Source organism: Polypterus senegalus, chromosome 3, assembly GCF_016835505.1.
Source record: "Polypterus senegalus isolate Bchr_013 chromosome 3, ASM1683550v1, whole genome shotgun sequence".
In the NCBI taxonomy this organism is placed as follows: Eukaryota; Metazoa; Chordata; class Cladistia; order Polypteriformes; family Polypteridae; genus Polypterus; species Polypterus senegalus.
Window position 1 is genome coordinate 47,228,395 of NC_053156.1, and position 20,953 is coordinate 47,249,347.

General features: G+C 36.7%; 1 protein-coding gene across 1 annotated transcript in view; it reads left to right on the forward strand.

Annotated features, from left to right (window-relative positions):
- The window catches only part of zanl (zonadhesin, like), a 119,894-nt gene that overhangs the window by 47,823 nt on the left and 51,118 nt on the right, over positions 1–20,953 (forward strand). The window contains exons 20-31 of the mRNA XM_039749641.1: positions 3,010–3,126; positions 3,214–3,338; positions 3,429–3,574; positions 3,707–3,850; positions 7,185–7,292; positions 8,346–8,515; positions 11,532–11,728; positions 15,192–15,333; positions 15,557–15,804; positions 15,904–16,081; positions 17,462–17,570; positions 17,660–17,754. Of these exons, the coding sequence (XP_039605575.1) occupies positions 3,010–3,126; positions 3,214–3,338; positions 3,429–3,574; positions 3,707–3,850; positions 7,185–7,292; positions 8,346–8,515; positions 11,532–11,728; positions 15,192–15,333; positions 15,557–15,804; positions 15,904–16,081; positions 17,462–17,570; positions 17,660–17,754 (1,779 nt within the window). The remainder of the gene's footprint in view (positions 1–3,009; positions 3,127–3,213; positions 3,339–3,428; positions 3,575–3,706; positions 3,851–7,184; positions 7,293–8,345; positions 8,516–11,531; positions 11,729–15,191; positions 15,334–15,556; positions 15,805–15,903; positions 16,082–17,461; positions 17,571–17,659; positions 17,755–20,953) is intronic.

Consider the following 20,953-nt stretch of genomic DNA (forward strand, 5'->3'; position numbering starts at 1 on the left):
AATACAAGATTCCTAGGGATCTGAGCCTACAATGGCAGCACCAAGCCAGACAATTAACCTGGGCAGGAGGTAACTAACCAGGTGAAAATTTGCTTTCACTCCAGTTCCATTAAACAGTGAAGTAACAAAAAATGCTCCCCTTCTAAGCATTGGTATTGGAAAATTAGATTCTTTATTTACATAGGTAAAGCACAAACTAATATGGTCAAACCTTTGACTGCCTTGAACATTTGACTTCATTAACAAATTTTTAGAGGTTCAAGGGAAAATATTCATAAATGTTGAAGCAAGGTTAGTACGATACACATATATTATAAAGTATTGTAATTCGAAAGCTTAAATTTATTACTATGTAAATTAGAACTCCGAACAAACATAAAATATAGTAATGCTCTTTACCCTATAACAGATAGATGAAAACTGAGAAATAATTATTCCAAAACTGCAAAAGCTGCTGTTTTTATTACCATTTGCAGCTTTGAAATATAGAATGAAGTTGGAATGAGTATGAATTGGATGAATGATCACTTACACTGCGTTAATGAGGCCTTTTGTTTTAAATAAGCAGTTAGTGGTTAGAAAAGACAACTGACCAGTAAAAAAACACAAGTTAAGTAAGCAATAGAGCTCAGAAGTCCGAAAGGGCCTGGTAATTCAGTTGAGAGCAACTGTATTGTATGTATGTGATACTTTTGGTCTTGAAAATATATAAAGATTGGAATCTACAAACAATGTACAGTATAGGGAGTACTCTTTAAGTTGAGAACATTGGGACCAACTGTTTTAAACTCCTCTTCTTTAAAGCCATTGAACAAGGACAATCTATATCATCTCTTTTATGATATGTCTTCGTGCTTAATCTTGAAAATGTACCAGGTCATATATACTGTACAGGGTGGTCCAGATCAAATTATGCAGATCCAGATTGTCTGGATGACTTTGATTTATATGGAGATGATTTCAGTTCAGTGCAAAGACGATTCTTCATGTCATCAGTTTACACACTTCTCGATGGTCCGGGATTTTTTGGGTGATTTTCTATGTAATAAACTTAATAAGTTATAGTGTAATGAAAATTGCATAATAAGATTTGGACCACCCTATATTCGAATTAAGGAAGACATTTGAAGCCTGGCTACTGCCTTGATGTGTGAAAGAAAGACCTGTTTCATTGTAAACCATTTTTAATTATATTGTAATACTAGGGTTTATTGGTTAACTAGATGCATATTGTAATCTTTCTAGTTAGCCAATAAAAGGTGTTATTTTGCTTAATTTCTCACTGATTATACAGTATTGTAAAAGTTAACTACAGTATTTAACTCTTTATTTTACTTCACCCACCCTTGCGTGATAATGACAAACGTTTGAAGTGTTAAACTACCTTGTTCTTTATCACCAGAAGAAACTGCAATTGAAGTTATTTGGGAGTTTTGACTAAAGTGGCTAAGAAATCAGATTTTGCTTCAGACATATTTTTAATTTTATATCATATATTGTCACTATATATTCAGAAAGTATTCAGATCCATGCAATTTTTCCACATTCTGCTATTTTGCAGCCTTGTGTTATAATCATAAAAATTATTTTTTCCCACATCAAGCAACACTCAATACCCAAAATGACAAAACAAAAATGGAATTTTGGAAATTTTTGGATATTTATTAAAAATAAAAACCTGAAGTATCCCATTGACACAAGTATTCAGAGCCTTTGCTATTACACTTGAAACATGGTTCAGGTGGATCTCATTCTATTGATCATCATTAAGATGGTTCTACACCATGTCAAGAGTCCACTTGTGGTCATTTCAATTGACTGGACATGATTAGAATAGGCACACACCTGTCCATAGAAGGTCCCACATCTGAGAATGTGTATCAGAGCAAAAACCAAATCATTAGGTTGGACAAAATGCCTGCAGAGCTTAGTGACAGGGTAGGAGTCCATAGACAGGATAACTCATAACCAAATCAGCCCAATCTGAATGAAACTTACTATGATTACTAGCCTTGTAAAATTCTAAAAGCCTGTTGATTTTGCGTAAGTGCTCCAGAAGGTTTTGCTCTACAGATATGATTTTGCATTTTACTGCATAATGATATGCAAAATTTTACTGGTAAAATCAAAGCTTTCTGTAGTGAATGTAAAGAGCAGGATGCATCAGATTTTTATTTATTGTATTTTATTTTGTATTTACTTATATACTTATATACTGCAAAGAACTGGGGTTCAGTTCAGTTTATTTCTTCTTTGAGCCCACTGCCATTTGATAGGTTCCAGCTCTCTGTGCCTGCATCCAGGATAATTATGGTCCAAGGAATGACTGATAGATGAATATGTAGTATAAACTGTCCAAATATAGAGTATAAACTGTATACTGTATATATAATATGAGATACTGTTTTAGGTGGCTCAGATAATGATTGGTTAGCATGCCTGTGAGGTTTTACCTCCACATGTTCCAATTTTCCTACCACATCCACAAAGACACACTGATTAGCTTAAGTGGAACTGTTTACATGTATGAGAGGATGTGTCACTGAGTGGATGTGCATATGGGGTGATCCTGTGATGGATGGGCTGGTTGCCTATCTGAGAATAGTTACTGCCTTGTGATACTGATGCTAGGATGAGCTCTGGATCCTGCAAGCCTAAATTGGATTCAGTGGATTTTGACAATGTTGTTGTACATATTGCTTTCAAATCAAAGAATTGGTCAGTCATATTAGTGCATGGAGGCAATTCTCTTCAAACTCGGTTTGTTCAATCCTCATATAATGGAATAGGACAGTCAACAAAGACAACACATTTTTCAGGTCAACCACTATTTCTTAAACAACATAAAATCAAGACTAAAAGATCTTCAAGTGTCTATGAGAAAACTGTTTACAGCTGATTAAAAAATATTACTCACCAGAACCTTAGTAGAAAGTAGCAATCAAGATGATGCTTCAACTTACACGTTAATCACTATTTTGCTGTTACTTTCATTTCTGTGTTCCATAGGTTCAGCACCATGCTATGTGTCTGGAGACCCCCACTATATGAGTTTTGATCAAAGAATGCTTAGCTTCATGGGAACGTGCACTTATACTCTTGCAAGGTCTTGCAAAAACAACACTGGTAAGTAAAGTTCCTTCTCTTGTCTGTGCCATTAGGGAATTACAGCTTTTTTTCTTTTCCCTTCAAATTGTTTATTTTTCTACTTAGGTCCATGGTTTTCCATCGAAGGCAAGAATGAGGAAAGAGGAATGATGGGCGTCTCCTATTTGCGTAAGCTCTACATTACAGTAAACGGAATTACCATCACTCTGATGAAGGGCCGACGCACACTGGTGAGGTTCCAGATTATATATTGACATCATAGTGTCAGCAATTCCTAACAGTAATCTGTAATTTGATATGAATCTATATTACCTACACAGGTCAATGATGTGAGAGTCCAACTTCCATATTCACCCTCCCGTGCTCTGTCCATTGCTCAGGCTGGTCAATATGTGATTGTCCGAGCCATTTTTGGCTTATCAGTTCGTTGGGATGGCAGCCACTTTGCTGAGATCATAGTGCCTAGGTACTCTGTGTGTGTGCTTGTGCATAACTGCACACATTCTTTTATGTCTTCCTTTTTAAATCATGTGTAAACTAAACCATGGAGTCTCGTGCTACTCAAAGTGAGTAACCATTTTTCCTTTCCTTCTCTTAGCTCCTATTATGATCAGATGTGTGGACTTTGTGGAAATTATAATGGAGACCCCAAGGATGACTTTATGAAACCTAATGGTGAAATGGCTAACAGCTCAGATGAATTTGCAAACAGCTGGCAGACTCAAGAGGATGAGGACAAAATGTGAGTCCAAAGAGCCTTTATAACCTCAGAAGTTTTTGTTGCTTGAAAACCTTCTGGATGGCAGAATGGGTATTTTTGTAGTATGAAGGGAAGGCAGAATGGGTACATTTTTAGGATCCACTTTAAAATGTACCATGTAACATTCTCAATTCCAGCTATTCCAAGTCAGATTTACAGGGTGCCAGCTGCATATGTACATCATCACCACATGGAGCTGTTTAAAACTGGTAGTTAATTTAACTTGCATTTCTGTAAGAATAAGGGAGGAAAGTACACATTAAGAAGAGGGAAACTTGCAAACTCTATCTTAACAGATTCAGGATACTGTATTTGTAACATGTCACCGCTACCCATTGCATCACAATGCCACCCTTTTAACAAGCATTACTTTCTTTGCAATAAATTAAATTACTGCACAGAAATACAAGGAAATCTGGTAAATTTACTTATTTATGTAAAGCTAAAAATCAATTTTATAAATCCAAAGAAGATCATAACTACCACATTACCAGGCATATCCTTATGCATCTCACCAGTTGCTTACATTCAGTCTGCCTTGCATAGTTAAGGTGTTGTTATGTCTGTTTTTGAAATGCACTGTCACTGATCAATGCTTTATTCCAGTGTTTCAGTTCAACACTTTTTTCTTCTATATCTATCTATCTATCTATCTATCTATCTATCTATCTATCTATCTATCTATCTATCTATCTATCTATCTATCTATCTATCTATCTATCTATCTATCTATCTATCTATCTATCTATCTAAATGTTTATTTTATTTTCTGAAAAACTGAAAATTACAATAGCATGCTACTCAATTAAACAAATAATGATACAACCATTTACTTCCAAATCAATACAGTGAAAACAAAAAAAAAGGAAATGCAAAAAACCCCAACAAAATAAGGTTTAACCCCCACCCAGGAGAAAGAAAAAAAAGCATAGAGATGCAATAGAGAGGGAGGTTGGGAGCATACACTGATACCACGCATTACCACACCCACCTCAAGACAAACCACTTCAAGATCCCAAATTAGGACCTGAGTGCAACTGTGCAAGGGTGACACCTGAACACCAGACTAGTTTGAATGGAATGGAATAGTGTGGGTTTTTTTTTACAGTGGCTGAAGTGACAATCCTGCCACTAACCTGAGTTTTACCTGCAAGCAGGAGGACCTACTGGCAAGGTTGGATGCAGGTTGACGTGATAAACAGGATGGAGCAATTGTAGGTTAATGGCCTTGCTCAAGGGCCCAACATAGTGGAGACATAAGCCAAAAAGAAAACTAACTTTTTAAATATAATAGAACAATTAATAGCATTAGAGAGTCAATTTCAGGTCCAACATGTTAAAATAATATGGATATGTTTTAAAAAAAGGTTTGGACATGTCCACTGAGAGAGATTTCAGTTTTTTCTAATCTGAGATAATATAGGTCTTCTCTTGCCCGCTTAGTTGTAAAAGATGGGTTGGGATTCTTCCACCCGATCACGATAAGTCTGTGTGTTACAATTATGGTACAGGATATCAGAGCCATTTAACCTCTACACACTACCATCTGGGAGTGCAACAGATACTGCTGTTAAAGGATTAGGAGTGATACCATGTCTAGCAGAGAAGTATATAAAGACCTTTGTCCAATATTACATTAATTTCATGCAAAATTAATCAATCAATCAATCAATAAAAAACTGAGATAACCTCACCAACAGAACATGAAACTGACACGATTTTACCAATTTCAACACAAATTTCAGGTGTTTATGTTTACCACAATAATTATTCAGAATTTTGAAACATTTAAGCATATTGAGAAAGAACAAAAGTTTTACGTTTTGCCTCTCAATAACTCTTTAATAATTGATTTATCAAATATCCATTCCTTCTCTTGTGAATGCTCATTTTTTGATGAGCAAAAAGGGTCATATTTGACCTGAAGCAGAAGGTGGCATGGCTCTACCTAACTTTCAACTTTATTACTGAGCGGGAAACATACAAGCTATAAAAGCCTGGACATTGACACAAATAGATGAACACACACACAAGCTTGGTCTATAATAGAAATAAAATAGACTTATCTTGCTCAACTGGAAGAATCCTAGTTCACCTCTTTTAAGTCAGTGGGTAACTGATGTTATATACTATTTGAAACTGGAAAACATCTAATTCTCACATAGAGGATCTGTTTAAAACTTTTTAAAAACCTGGCAGGATCCAATCAATAACTTTTTAGAATAAGCATTTATATTGGGGAAAAGGTTTCCCTCTTCCCTCTTTTCTACTCTTAAAATTTAACTCTGGCTCTCTGCCTTCTTCTCTTTCTCTTAGGTGGGGGCTGAATTGAATTTAGTCCTGTTAAGTTTGACTTGATGGAATGTCACTTACTTTTAATAAAATCAAAAAAGGTCTCATTCATTTTTTGTCTACGGCAAATAATGAGCAAGCAAGTGACCCATTTATGATGAAAGTCTTTCAAGATGACGGGAGTAAGAGTGACAAACACTTTGTGGGGATCCACTAGAAGTGCTGCTCAGGGAGTAGGATGGTGTATGCACCACTTGACCCTCATTTATCCCTCTGTAATCAAGTTTTACATTACAACAGCGGTGTATTCTACAAACTCTGACATTTCAATGTTATCAATGAACAATTGTCATTTTTTTGTACTTGGATGGGTGTCATCCTGTCATGGCCCTGAAATGGAAAAAGTGGTCTGGGTGGCATGCAGTGGTGTAGCAATAGGCAGTGCAAGTTTGGCAGTTACACTGAGGCCCATGGGGCTGGAGGGGGTGAGGGACATTGTCTACAAGGCTTTATTATTATTAATATGTTTGTCTACTTGACAGTAGAATGAAAATTTTAATAGTGTTACCATCGATCTTTTATGTGACTTATTCTGTATGCTTGACATATCTCATTGCTCGAGGTCATTTTTAAAATTGGATTTAATTTAATTTAATTTAATGTGGGTGGAGTGTAAATTTTTAAAAATATTTTTCTGGTCTGTCAAATTCTAATTACATCACGTTTTGGATGGATAGGGTCTTTACATGTTAATGCTTTACATAGTCTCAAACCGTGTAGGGATTGACCAAATTTCCCTGTCAGTTTATACTTTTATAGCAGTGTCTGTTGGTGTAGCAATGAGTCCTTACTTGGTAATAGCTTCACCTTCGTTTTTCTACTCCTAAATACTCAGATCCCTATTATAACATTCTATTGCAATTTTGCAATGCAAATCTTTTTTTTCATCAATTCAGAATTTTGATTTATATAATAAACTACATTGCTGAAGCAAAGATTTGATTCCTTGCTGTTGTGTTTCCAGATGCAAGCCGGACAACGAAGTAGACCCCCCCTGCGATGAGCAGTTATACAACATGGTAGCAGATCCTGATCATTGTGGGAAAATCCTAGATGCTAAAGGGCCATTCAGGTATGTGCTAAAGTCAATTAAATTGATGCCCACAACCTCACATTATTTTAAAATTAAAAACAATCACTTTTGAGTCAGTCTACTTTAGAGGTCTTTATTTTTATAGAGCCTGCCTAAACAATATCCCTCTCTGGTTGAATGAATTAAGATTCTGGCATATTAAACAAAGTAGACCAAAAAAAAGACAATTAAATCGACAACAATGATGTTTGCAAGAGCTTAGTAGACATTTACCCACACATGCCTTCTTATCATGTATTTAACTTCAACGATGAAAGGCGTTAGATGATGCATGTTAAGACTCAGTTTACAAAGGTAGAGGAATAATTAGCCTTGACTTTGATTTTATTACTTTTGTTAATTTAAAGAAATTGGTTAGCTATATAGTTGTAAAAACACCTCAAGCTTATATGGATTTAAATGTATTTACCATAACATCCATTCACAAGACCATAGTCTATAATTTCCTATATTTTTCACCTGAAGCACTGGCAGGCTAAGTGATTCAATCATAGTTCTGCACCAAGCCAATGGACCGGACTGAACTCTCATGGTTTATAATCTAGTGCTGCTGCCACCACACCACAGATGTACATCTTTGGGCTGTCTGGCCTTCCTTTATGATTATCCTTTTTAATAAGATAGGCTTTAGAATAAAATTCATTGCTCATATCTGCTCTGTTTAACTCCAGTAAAACAGAAACAGGCTGTGAAGGAGGAAATAGCAACATTATAATGTTTGTAGGTAGGGTCAGTGTCTTGTGCTCCTTCTACATTCAAGGCTTGTTGCATAACATGCTAGTATCTCAGTGACTGGCTATTGATCTTGAGAAGCCAAATTTTCCTTCTTTATGAGGACATGCTGCTAAATAACTTAAATCATTTTCAAAAATGTCTCCAGATGATCAGAGCCCTTCTTGGCTAATCTAGGTTATCTGTTTATAAAGATCCACATTTGGAATCAAGCAGGTGGTACTATAGGTTGTCGTTCAGCACATTGAATAATGGCTGGTTTGATATGCTGCGCTAACACATGTATTTTCAATGCCACAGGGACTGTTTGGCAGTAGTGAAGCCTGATCCTTACTTCCAGAACTGCATTTATGATATGTGCCGCTACGAGGGACTGCAACAAACACTATGTGATCAATTGCAGGCATACACTGATGCCTGTCTGACAGCCGGGGCTGCTGTACACAACTGGAGAGGCCCTACTTTTTGCCGTGAGTTAATACAGCTTTGCTTTTCTCTCAAACTCTTCCCTAACAAAAATATATGTGGACATACTGTATGTTTCAATATAGTATAAAATATATTTTATTAAAAAAATAATATGAATATATAGATTATCTCTGAAATATAATGAAATGTTTGTTTCACTTAATATATTGCAACAAGCATATTTCTTATATATTGTATATAAGAAATACAATATACTGTGTACCCAGCTCCATGTTTCTTTTAACCAGAAACACAAGCATCACAATGGATTCAGTTTATTTTAAACTCTCTGTAGCTCCCTATATGTTGTTCAAGTAGGTAGATGTGTCAGCATTTGGGTGCTGCAGTGTATTCCATGTTGAAACATTGACTGTTTAAGGATGACATTTCAAGAAAAATGGTAAAAAAATTGCAGTTATTCCAATTTGTTAAATGTTGATTTCTTCAATATTAACAGTTGCAACAAGGCGCTATATTGGCACCTGACCCAACACAGACTGACAATGGAGGCACGTGAAAAATAAACAAAAAATGTATTTTCTTCATCTGTAGGTTACGCCTTGCTCATACCCACAGGCACTACACGGTCCCAGAAGCAAACACAAGCAAAGCATTAACAAAAGTAGCAAATCTTCCTTCGCCACCACTCCTCCCTGCAAGCGTTGTACTCCTCCCGACTCTGGCTCCCGGCGTGGTGTCTGCCAGTTTCTTTAACCTAATTCAGGCTGCACTTCCGGGTATGGCTGTATTATAGAGCCCACATGGGCTCAGGAAGCCGTGCAGCTCTCCCGGCGGTGGCCACGGAGCCCAACAGGGATGAGCTCCGGTGTTCCACAACTGTGGCCCCGACCCGGGGGGCTGCCACCAAGCGTTCCGAGGGACATATGGTAGCTTGCATCCCATGGTTGCTTCCCCGGATCCAGTGTCAAAGAGGTGTTCCGACGGGGCATAACACAATATAAAACAATTTGAACTACAAATGGATCAAGAATATGCTAAAGCACCTGTTCACCAGTTTTCTATTAGTGGAAAACTGTAGATTCTTGTGTAGCATATCAAAATACTAAAGCAACAGGCTGCAATCAGAATGAAAATCACAAATAATGAACAATTACAAAGCTTTTTAGATACAGATTAAACTGAAATCACCTTCTTATACTGTAAGCATATTTTACAAAGCAAGTGATACACTGAGGTCAGAATATTGCAGGTTACACCTTTATTACTTACTTGCTGCCATAGTGGTGATTTAACGTGGGAAATCTCAGAACAACTAGGAGAAACATATTGGATGGTATTTGCAATGCAATGTTCATGTCTTTAAAATATATAGTATACTTGAGTAGCATACTAGCTGTGTCACCCGTCTTCGCCCGGGAAATTTCATAAGACAGTAGGCATCCATTATAGTGCCATACGTCAGTTGGCTGTATCAGAAGTACTGCAACTAAGTACTTTCATGTGTACAATATTTGTTATTTATTTTTTTTTTTTTACTAAAGGCTAATATTATTGGCAGGCAGTGTGTTGTAGTGGTTAAAGCTTTGGACTACAAACCCTGAGATCCTACTACTCATACTGTATGACCATGAGCAAGTCACTTCACCTACCTGTGCTCCAAACTGGCAACAACAAAAGGAAATGTAACCAACTGTATCTCAAATAAGTCACCTTGGATTAAGGCATCAGTCAAATAATAAGTAATAGTATTATTATTCAGTCACTGGGGCTACTAAATCCTAAACATGCTACAGTATATACATCTGCACATAAGTAAGACAATTCTCCCTCAGATCAATTCCTGCTTTTTCCTGTTGACGTGGCTTTCGTTGATGGTTTAATGAATTGAATGTTTTTACTTTTTACTGGGTATATGTGTGCCGGGGACATCCCCTTTCAAAGTAAGCAGACGTACATGTCAACGTAAACCATTTCAGAGGGCAGGATCGGTGTCCCCTTTCAAAGTCTGTATGTTACAGTAGAGTAGCTCATGGAGGAACCTCTCAGTTAAAATTTACAGCCTCTGACTGCCTTGTCTTGGATCTGAAAAAAGTATATATATTGAAAAAAGAAAAAAAATCTAATTTTCTTTTTTCTATAACATCACCAAATTTCAATCACATTTTTTCATATTTGGGGTATTTAGTTTTTCTATTGGAATGTTTACTCCATAATATTGATATATCCAAATGTCCTTTCTTACAGATACTTACTAGCCTAAGATGTACAATCCAACCAAATTTTAGCTTTTCAACCAAAAATGTGTCATACAGTGTATTATTCCTGCTAATTTTGAAATATATTGAGAAATATGTATATTTTTATATTTTGAAAAATATATTGCAATATACATAAATGGCAGTATTTTACATATTTTAAAAATATATTACAGTATAATGCAAGATATTTTTACATACTCTAAAATATATCTGTAGCAACATATTTTTAAAAATATATATTTTACATATATTTTTGTAAGGGTTATGAGCAATACAAACAAGTGCCTTGTATTTAAAGTCTCCATTTAAATTTTTACAGGAAATTGATATTATATTGATTATATTGACTGACATCTGTTCTTGTTAACAGTTAGCATTTGCTTTTAGCATTCTTAGAAAGCATTGTAATTAAAATGTCTTGATCTTTGACCCAGTCTCTGCTGCTACTTTAGCACAGGGACAAGTATTGATGAGAGAATCAGCATAATCTAGTGTAGCAGAATCATGACTCCAAGGGTCCTTCTTATTGGTAAGTTGCAAGGAGATGAGAAATGAAACTAATCACATACTTCTGTAAATGACAACTGCATTTAAGAAATGTAACTAGCAGCTGCAAGTCAGTCATCTCTTTTCATGCTCTGACTGACTCCACGTACATGTCAATAAAGTTATTCTTACCATCCTGAACTAACTTTCTGAATGTGACTTTGACAGCTGCTTCTGATGAAAAGTTAAAAATGTATATCTTTATATAGCTTAGCAGACTGACTGACACTTAATAAGTTTTGTTTCTTCACAGCTTTGCCCTGCCCACCAAACAGTCATTATTCGCTGTGTGCCAGCTTGTGCCCCCAATCTTGTGGGACGACTTCTCTCCCATGTTCTTCAGGGTGCATTGAAGGGTGTGAGTGTGACCCTGGATTCATCCTGAGTGACAGTCAGTGCGTGCATCTGTCTCAGTGTGGCTGCATGGATGAAAATGGAAGTTATCACTCTGTGAGTACTCATTCTGGTTTCAAATTTGCAGGGTTTACCTGACTGTCCACTGGCAATGATATTCAACACAGGGCTATAGCTGTTGTTACATTGATGAATATCTGATATAAGCTGATAACATAAGCAGAAACACACGTTCAAGCTGAAATATGTGGATTTCTGATCCAACTCTATATACATCAATGTATGTGTGTGTATACTGTACATATGAATGAAGGGTTTTGTTATTTTTTTTTCAAGTAAATGATTCAAAATGCTTATGTATTCAGATAAAACAATCACTTCACCTAACTTTTCAGTTGAGGCAAGCTTTATGTTAAAAAATGTAAGGGAATGGACACTACGTTGGACTGTTGCCCCTTTTGTACCCAACAGACTGGACACAGGTTAAAACACTAAAAAGTTGTTTAATTTTCTTCTTCCTTTTTGTTATAGTGCCCAAAGCACCTCTACCACAATAAACAGGCAATAAATCAATAATACTACAATCAATCACAATATTCTCTCTTCCACACCTCCCAGCAAGCTCTGTCCTACTCCTCCCAACTCCGACTTACTTGCTGGGTTCCCAAAAGTCCTTTATATAGTCCTTGACCTGGAAGTGTTTTTGTCCTTCTGTCCACATCACTTGCCAGCACTTCCGGGTCAGATGGGGAACTTGTTTTATCTCCAGCCCGGAAGTGCTTCGGGGCTTCCGTCCCCATGACTTTGGAATACTTCCAGGCTATGCGGATAGTAAAAACTCCCCGTTCTCCCTGCAGCGTCTCCTGGAGACACCCATGGTACCCAGCAGGGCTGTGAAGCTGAACTCCAGATTCCAGGGTGCCCTGCGGCAATCCGGGGCACTGCTATGCTGCAGGGAAGTCTCCATCTAGCGTCCCAGGGGGGTTGAGCTGCCAGCTGTCCATCACAATGTACATACCTGCTATGCTTCAAGTTTTTATGTTGAGTCCTGGCTGAAATCTGCCATCTACTGTGCTTCCAGGGCTGTTTTGTGTCTTGTGCCATTACTAGCACAATACACTCTCAAATATTTAACATTTAATGGGAGAAAGATAGTTCAAATGTAGCATGCATGGTGATGTTACATTTTAACAACAAAGCAATCCGATCATGTTATAATAATATTCTTTTATTCTTTAGGCAAATATTAGAGAAGAAGAAAAAAATAATATTTGCAATATAATATCTGAAGGTGCATCTGGTATAAAAGCAGAAGTTCATTACTTCGGAGTTATATCTGTGCTCTATTTTAATCTCTAACATGTACAATATACTGTAAGTTACATGACTGAAGTCAATGGTGGATTGGTCCAAAAATGCAACTGAGCAATCGTTTAATAGCAATTGTAATTGTACAGCTGATCGAGTTGCATATTATATTTATATAATATGGCATTATATAAAACAAAGTATATTGATTGAAGCTGCTGTGAAAAGTCACTTAAAAAATTTGTTATTTTAGCTCAGATGGATGAGTGTTAACTTTTTAAGCTCTACTAAGATGATAAAATCTGACTCCAGGCAGAGGTTTCAGCGTCATAGTGAAGAACAAAATAAGAAAGTTTCTATCTGTGTACAGTTTTTCAAAATGACATTAAAATTTGTTTTATACGTAATTCTGAAACTGTAACATATGAAACAGAGTAATATTGTTCCCTAAGGCCTTGCTCACACTTCCATGTTTTACCTGTGTTCTTTTCTACAAATACATAAAGCATGAAATCACTAACACCTGCTTTAATAAGCTGCTTATCCGGGGCACAATCAGGGGGCATCCACAGCCTATCCCAGGAAACAATGGGCACAAGGCACGATCAACACCTGGATAGGGCAGCAGACCTATTACAGGAAGAACACACACACACATATATACACTAATGCCAATTTAACTACCCTGTACATCTTTAGACTGTGGGAGGAAACCAGAACACCTGAAATAAATCCACATGGAACATGCAAAACCCAATCCAGGTGGCACCCAGGACATCTTATTATGAGGCAGCAGTTCTACCATTGTGTCTTTGTGGCACCTGGTAATCCATTCCACACCAGTACAGTCAATTCTATATGTGTTTTTCATACCCATCATTGCAGAGGAATTCAGTATGTTTTTTAAAAATATATGAGAAAGTAGGGTGAAATGACACCTTTTATTGGCTAACTAAATAGTTTACAAATGCAAGCTTTTGAGGCAGCTGAGGCCTCTTCATCAGGCAAGGTGTCATGCTACACATTTTCCACTTAAAGACACAATAAAACACACCACTGTGCAAATTAACGTATTTGCACCACATGGAAAGTCACCACTGCCAAACACCTCTTCGTCCCACCTCTTGTGATGGCCAGGTTGCCCATGGGTCGTCAACAGTTGGCATTACTTCCTTAAAGTTGGTTCATCAATAGTCATTGAGATGGATACAAACAAGTGAGATTGGTGTATCAAGTGTTCCATGCTTTTAATCACAAAACAGTGTTCAGCAATAAATAAAGTGTAGTGTAATCTTCATCGAATAAATAAATAATACTTCACAAAAAACAATGTTCATGGAGGTTAAAATCAATACAAAATAAATAAATACTTCCCAATCAAGAGTTAAAACCAAAAGGATAAAATTGGGTATTTTCTAAGTTTCCTGAACCTCTGTTCTTTTCTTTCTTCCATCTGTCCATCCATCCATCCATCAATGGTTCCACCTTCTAAACCTTTTATCCTCTTCAAATGCTAAATAAAAACGTAGTAGTCTATGCCATCAGGTATCTGTGAGATGTTTGGGGTAAGTAAGAAATGCAAAAAGAGAAATTATCATTTTGAAAACGTGGCAATAGATGGCAGGAAAATGACGACTGCGGCCAAATGTCAAAACTAGCCATAGACAGCCATTCTGGTTATTTTTAACATGGAAGATTTAAAGAACTTTATAATTAAGTGACAATACCTAAAAGAAAAAAAAAATCTTCTGTTATTTTATGTGTACTAATAAAAAGACTGTAAAATTTTTTACAATTTTAAAACATGTATAATGCTTACCGCTTTCCCTTAGGGTTTGACTCCAGTTTGAAAACAGGGTTAGCTAGATAGCTATTCGAATCGTTAAATTATAATACAGAGTGATCAAAATTATATTAACATTTGAATAGTGGAAATAATTTATTCACAAAATATGCTTCATATGTGCAAGATGATTTACAGGAATGTCTCAACCTGTTCGCCATCATGTTCAACACATGTACCACATGTGGCATGTAAATTGTCCACAAAAATTGTATGCAAGAACAGTATATACATAGCTGTACCATTAGTGTTAGCATAATTTTGACTCACCCTGTACAATACTTTCTACAACATTTACATTTTTATTATTTTAAAGTAGTCATTTTCAAGAAGGAGCACCATGATGGTTGACAAAATGAAATAATGTGCCACATAACAATCACTATTAAATAATTTTATTTCATTTAGGCTAATGAAAGTTGGTACTTACCAGGATGCATGAAGCGCTGCACCTGCCTGGGCCAGAACTTTGTTCGTTGTGAGAGTACAAGTTGTAATGCCATGGAAAAATGCGAGTTACTGGATGGAGTGTACGGATGCTATACCTCAGGTAAGAAATATCTTTTAAAATTGTAAGCATTCAACAGGAGCTTACAGTTTCCTGGAGCTGTGAGGCAGTATTGTTAACCACTATTCCACCAAGCCCTGTAACATTTAGTATATGCAAAGAGTCCCAAGATTAGATAGACAGATAGATAGATAGATTAAGTGCCATATTTCGATTTATATATTGTCCATCTTTTTGATGGCTTAAAAAATGTTTTCTTTTATAGACAGGCAGACCTGCTCAGCCTCTGGAGACCCACATTACACCACCTATGACAGGGCAACTCATCATTTTCAAGGCTCCTGTTCCTACATCCTTTCTCAGCCATGCCAGGTCTCGTCATTTATCCCATACTTTTCTGTGGAGACTGAAAACGAGCGACGTGGCAACAATCAACATGTATCTTATGTCAGGGCTGTTCGTGTGAATGTTTATGGGCAACAAGTAATCCTTGGCAAAGGGAGGAAAGTCATGGTGAGAAATAATAAATTAAATGTTCCTGAAACTTCCTTCAAGAATCCTCAGCCATTTAGAGGCCATTTCCTGGACTCTATCGTTATTTCTCTTTTGCAGGTTAATGGGGTTCAGGTGTCACCACCTGTTCATTTTGGAGATTGGCTGACGGTGCGGCTCAGTGGAACTTTTGTTGTGGTTACGACTGACTTTGGTTTATGGGTTCGATTTGATGGAAATCATCATGCAGATGTTTCCGTACCTTCATTCTACAGTGGACATTTATGTGGCCTATGTGGTGAGTCTCAGTTTATACATTATATCTGCTAGTTGTGTTCAGTAGTGGACTTATGTTTTTGAGGCCATGAAGCTTGAACTGTTATGGGGACCCCTTTTCAACTAGCAATGAAGTCTGGGTAACCATTGATATCTTCTTCAATTTTGTTCTTTCATCACCACATATCTTTAAAACATTTAACCACTATATCTCCGATTTTTGATTAAAATTGCTGTACTGGATTTTCACACAAGTCAAAGTCACTGGTGTGAATAAAAATATTAGCATTGTGATTGCCTTTTCAATGGCTCCCCTTTTTTGTTACAACATGTCATCTACTGTTTTAATCTACCAAAAAGATATTTTAATTACCTTTTAATTTTCACTGTGTTTTAATTGTACGTAGGTAAAATTGTTATTATTTATTGTAATGGTAGTGTACAGTATGTTTAATATATTTTAAGGTTTTATGAGATTATTTGTGTAAATTAAAAGTTACCAAAATGTTGTCCTTTACAAAGACTGGAAACAACAAAATATGTTTTTTTTATTTAGTTATGGCTAACCTACAATAAATAATATTAATAAAAAAATTAATTTGTCATAAATGTTAATAGTGTATTAAATTATTTATAATTATTTTATATTAAATATATTTAGAATGATACATCCTTACTGGGCGGCACGGTGGCACAGTGGTAGCACTGCTGCCTCACAGTTAGGAGACCCGGGTTCTCCCCGTGTCTGCGTGGGTTTCCTCCCACAATCCAAAGACATGCAAGTTACAGTAGGTGCATTTGTGATTCTAGTGTAGATTGTCCCTAGTGTGTGTCTGGTGTGTGTGTTTGGTGTGTGTGTGTGTGTGTGTGTGTGTGTGCCCTGTGGTGGGCTAGCGCCCTGCCTGGGGTTTGTTTCCTGCCTTGCGACCTGTGTTGGCTGGGATTGGGGTTAGATCATGAATGGATGGATGGACATCCTTATTTTAAATGTTTTTTCATTTATGGCTAGCCTACATAATACTTCAATGATCTTTTAGTTTGTATTTATACTGTTATTTTGTATTGAATTGCACTATGTTATTAAAAATTATTATTTTTCAAAAGTCCCTTCTCATACAGTAGACACCCAAAATTTTTAGGCAATGCAGACTAAAGTCAGTTTTATAGCCACTGTGGGATTATAGACCCTGAAGCTTCCACTTCATTAGTTTCATAGCATACAGTATCTGCTATGCTGCCCCTAAATTACACAAATAGTTCATTTCGAAATGTTGTTGTAAGATTCATAAAAGTTAATAATAAATATTCTGTACTTTGAAATAATGTAAGCTGTGATTCTTACAACCAAAATAATAAATTAATGAAGCATTTTAATTTTTTTTATTATTTTTTTCATCATCAGGTAATTACAATGGTAACCCTGGTGATGACAACCTGAAACCAGATGGTCTGCCTGCTGGAAACACCAATGAATTAGGAGAAAGCTGGCAGGTTTATGACAACAGGACAGAGTGAGAACTGCTCTCATTACAGCAAAAACTAATATGCAATATTTTAACAATGTAAATCCTAATCATATTGTCAATTCTTTCCCATTTAGATGTTCTCATGATGGTGGAATAAGCCCTTGTGATCAGGAGTTAGAAAATGAAGCAAAGAAGCCAACAAGCTGTGGAATGATCTCTGATCCTAAGGGTGAACAGCCAATTTTTATATTATCAAACTCAAACTGAAATTAATTATAAAGGCTTGCTCTTTGGACATCGTTTTGATGAGACTGTTTTCATTTCAGTGGCCATTTTTGTTGTTGCTTTATTTTGCATTACATGATCCAGAACTTGAAATTGTGGTACTGCATTCTAGTCATGCAGGTTTTAAGACAAATATAAAAAAGAAAATGTCTAAGTTCTTAACATTTTTCCTTAGGGTTTGGTTCCAGTTAGAGGTTTTTGACATTTTACTGTGAATTCTAATCTCGAAATTTTGGTTCAGATATTTGATTTTTCTAATTCCTCTTTTTGGTGTTTTGACATGTTGGGTTGTTGCTCTGACTTAGGTTTTGATTGTTTTTGTCTCCTAATCCTTTTGAGTTTTCTGGCTACTTCACTTTATAAATAAATCATTACATCAAGTGTATATGGTAGATTGAAATACTTGCATGTATCCCACAAGCTAGTAACCGACTAGATAGATAGATAGATAGATAGATAGATAGATAGATAGATAGATAGATAGATAGATAGATAGATAGATAGATAGATAGATAGATAGATAGATAGATAGATACTTTATTAATCCCAAGGGGAAATTCACATTTTACATAGTATGTTAAATAGAAGAGTGTTATGAGCCAGTCAGATCTTTGCTGATTTCATTAGCCTCCACAGAGCTTTGCACTTTGGAGCAGAGCAAATACCAAACCATTTTTTAATGCAATCAGTAAAGATTGACATACACTAGAGGTTAGTGAGCAACGTCCGACTTCTAAGCAAGTGACTTTTTCAGGAGCCTTCAAGATAAGAGCTGAGATGTGTTTAGCAAACCTCTGGTGACACCAAGAACTGTAAAACTATTGCCCCTTTCCACAACATCCCCAGTGATGTAAGTCAGCTAATAGTGAGGTCTGTACCCTGTTTCTGTAGTAAATGACCAACTCCATGGTTTTGCTGAAGGGTGAAACTGTTGTCTTGTCAACACTGTGACAGAGGGCAAATAGCTTCTGTGTAAGCCATCTCATCCTTGCTGGTAACAAGGTCTGAGATGGTAGTGTCATCAGTAAGTGTAATATTAGGGTAAGAATTGTGTCCAGCTACACAGTAATAGGTGAACAAAGGAGTATAGTGGGAAGTCAGTACACTACCCTGTAAGGGCCCTGTATTGAACATCAGTTTGGAGGAAATGCCAATCCACACATGATGAGATCTGCTACTTAGATAAGTCCAAATTCTAGTTGAAAAGAGTAGCATTATGTCCCAAAGTGAGGTGAGATCAGGGGCCTCATGTATAAACGGTGCGTACGCACAGAAATGTTGCGTAAGAACTTTTCCACGTTCAAATCGCGATTTATAAAACCTACACTTGGCGTAAATCCACGCACTTTTCCACGGTACCTCATACCTTGTTGTACGCACCCAGCGTCAAAGCAGTGCTACTGTTCCTGTGTGGTTACACCTTATTTTCCTGACGCAGCTTTATAAATACACTGAAACTAACCGCATATTGTTTATTAGTGTAATGCATCTGATTGTAATTAACTTGTAACAATATAATGGTAGAGGGAACAGCCATAGTATTCCAAATACCATAACTGCTTTAGCGTTGTTACTCTCACTTCTTCTTCTTCTTTCAGCTCCTCTTGTTAGGAGTTGCCACAGCGGATCATCTTTTTCAATATTTCTCTCACTGCACCACTCAGAGTATTTATATCACTGTATCTGAGTGTGAATCACAGCAGCAGCTGATCGGAAAGGGAATTATCGGTATACAGCTTCAAGGACACGCTGTCTCAGCCACTGCAAAATGTTTTAAAGCCTTTCCTGTACGGACCTCGCGGTTCAGAAACAGAAACGATATCATTTATAAGGTGAAATTCAGCAAAATATGTTTATTAAATTATACAGATAAAACTTTAACTTCATTTAAATAATCTATATTCTTCACTGGGAGTGTCGTTAAGGATAGAATAATTAAACATGTACTACGAAGATATTTCAATGTTCTTTAAACGTTTTGAAGAATCGTCGCTAAGCTTACAGATGGCTTAACGTCTATTACAGAGCTGATTGTATGGCGATCGGTTACTTGGGTAAAGAAAAGCACTGACTGCAGTGACGGCTACGCCAATATATATTGAATATAAAACAGAAAGAGAAAATAACAACACAGCTAAAAACACAGCGATAAATTTCGGCAAAAGTTAAATGCTTGTGTCATGAGCACGAGGCGGCTATGCAGCCATCCACTGTGCATAAGCTACCTTACTGACGGGCGGGCGAAGGAGCCACCGATTTTTCCTCTGCCCAGTGCCACCACAAGCCTAGAGCCGCCCCTGATTGTACTGCTGCAATAAATTATTTCATTGAAGTGAAACACATGTTTAATAACGTGCTTTAACTCCTATCATCATGAAAATGATATCACGTATACATCTCAGTATTTTAGTTATTCAGAGAACTGTAATATTACGAATGTAATTGATTCTGTGTCCAGTTGGAGGAAGAGAGCCGGTTTAAGAAGCAAGTAGTGATTCACACAAATAGAGCACATAGAAGATCAAATACAAAACAAAGCATTTAACGTGCTACTTTAATTACGATGTGATTTGAGAAACTGGTTAATTAAACGATTTTAAGATGAAGTTTATGATGTTCTACTTTAATGACAAAATAAACTACGTGATTAAAGTGGAAATGTCGAGATTGAAGTTGACATTTTGTGCTTTTTCCCACTGTGTGCCTTTTTCTCTGTACCCTAATAAGCTTTCATATGACACTCAGACAGTGGGCTTACAACCCGGCTTTTCACGGCGACTTTGATATGTGACTTCTTTTTTATTTCCGGCACTGTGCGATTTGTGAATGTGAGCTTTCATGTTTCTCCAACATGCTATGTCACTCGATCAACTTCCTTTTGTTGATTATACCACGGCTTATTTGAACAAATAGTATATTTTTCCTTTGCCTCCACTAGGTATTCGCTGAAATTCTTATATTTTCCCCGTGTTTTTCCCATTGTCTTTTCACAGAAGGCTGCGCTTAAGGGCGATTTATATTGATTTGCATATTCAAATAGGCGTAATTCTGGGAGGATTTGGGGCGTTACATAATGCGCGTGCACGAGCGTTAGTTTTCACGCTGGTCGGGATTTATGTAGCGGAAGAACGTGGAAGTTGGAG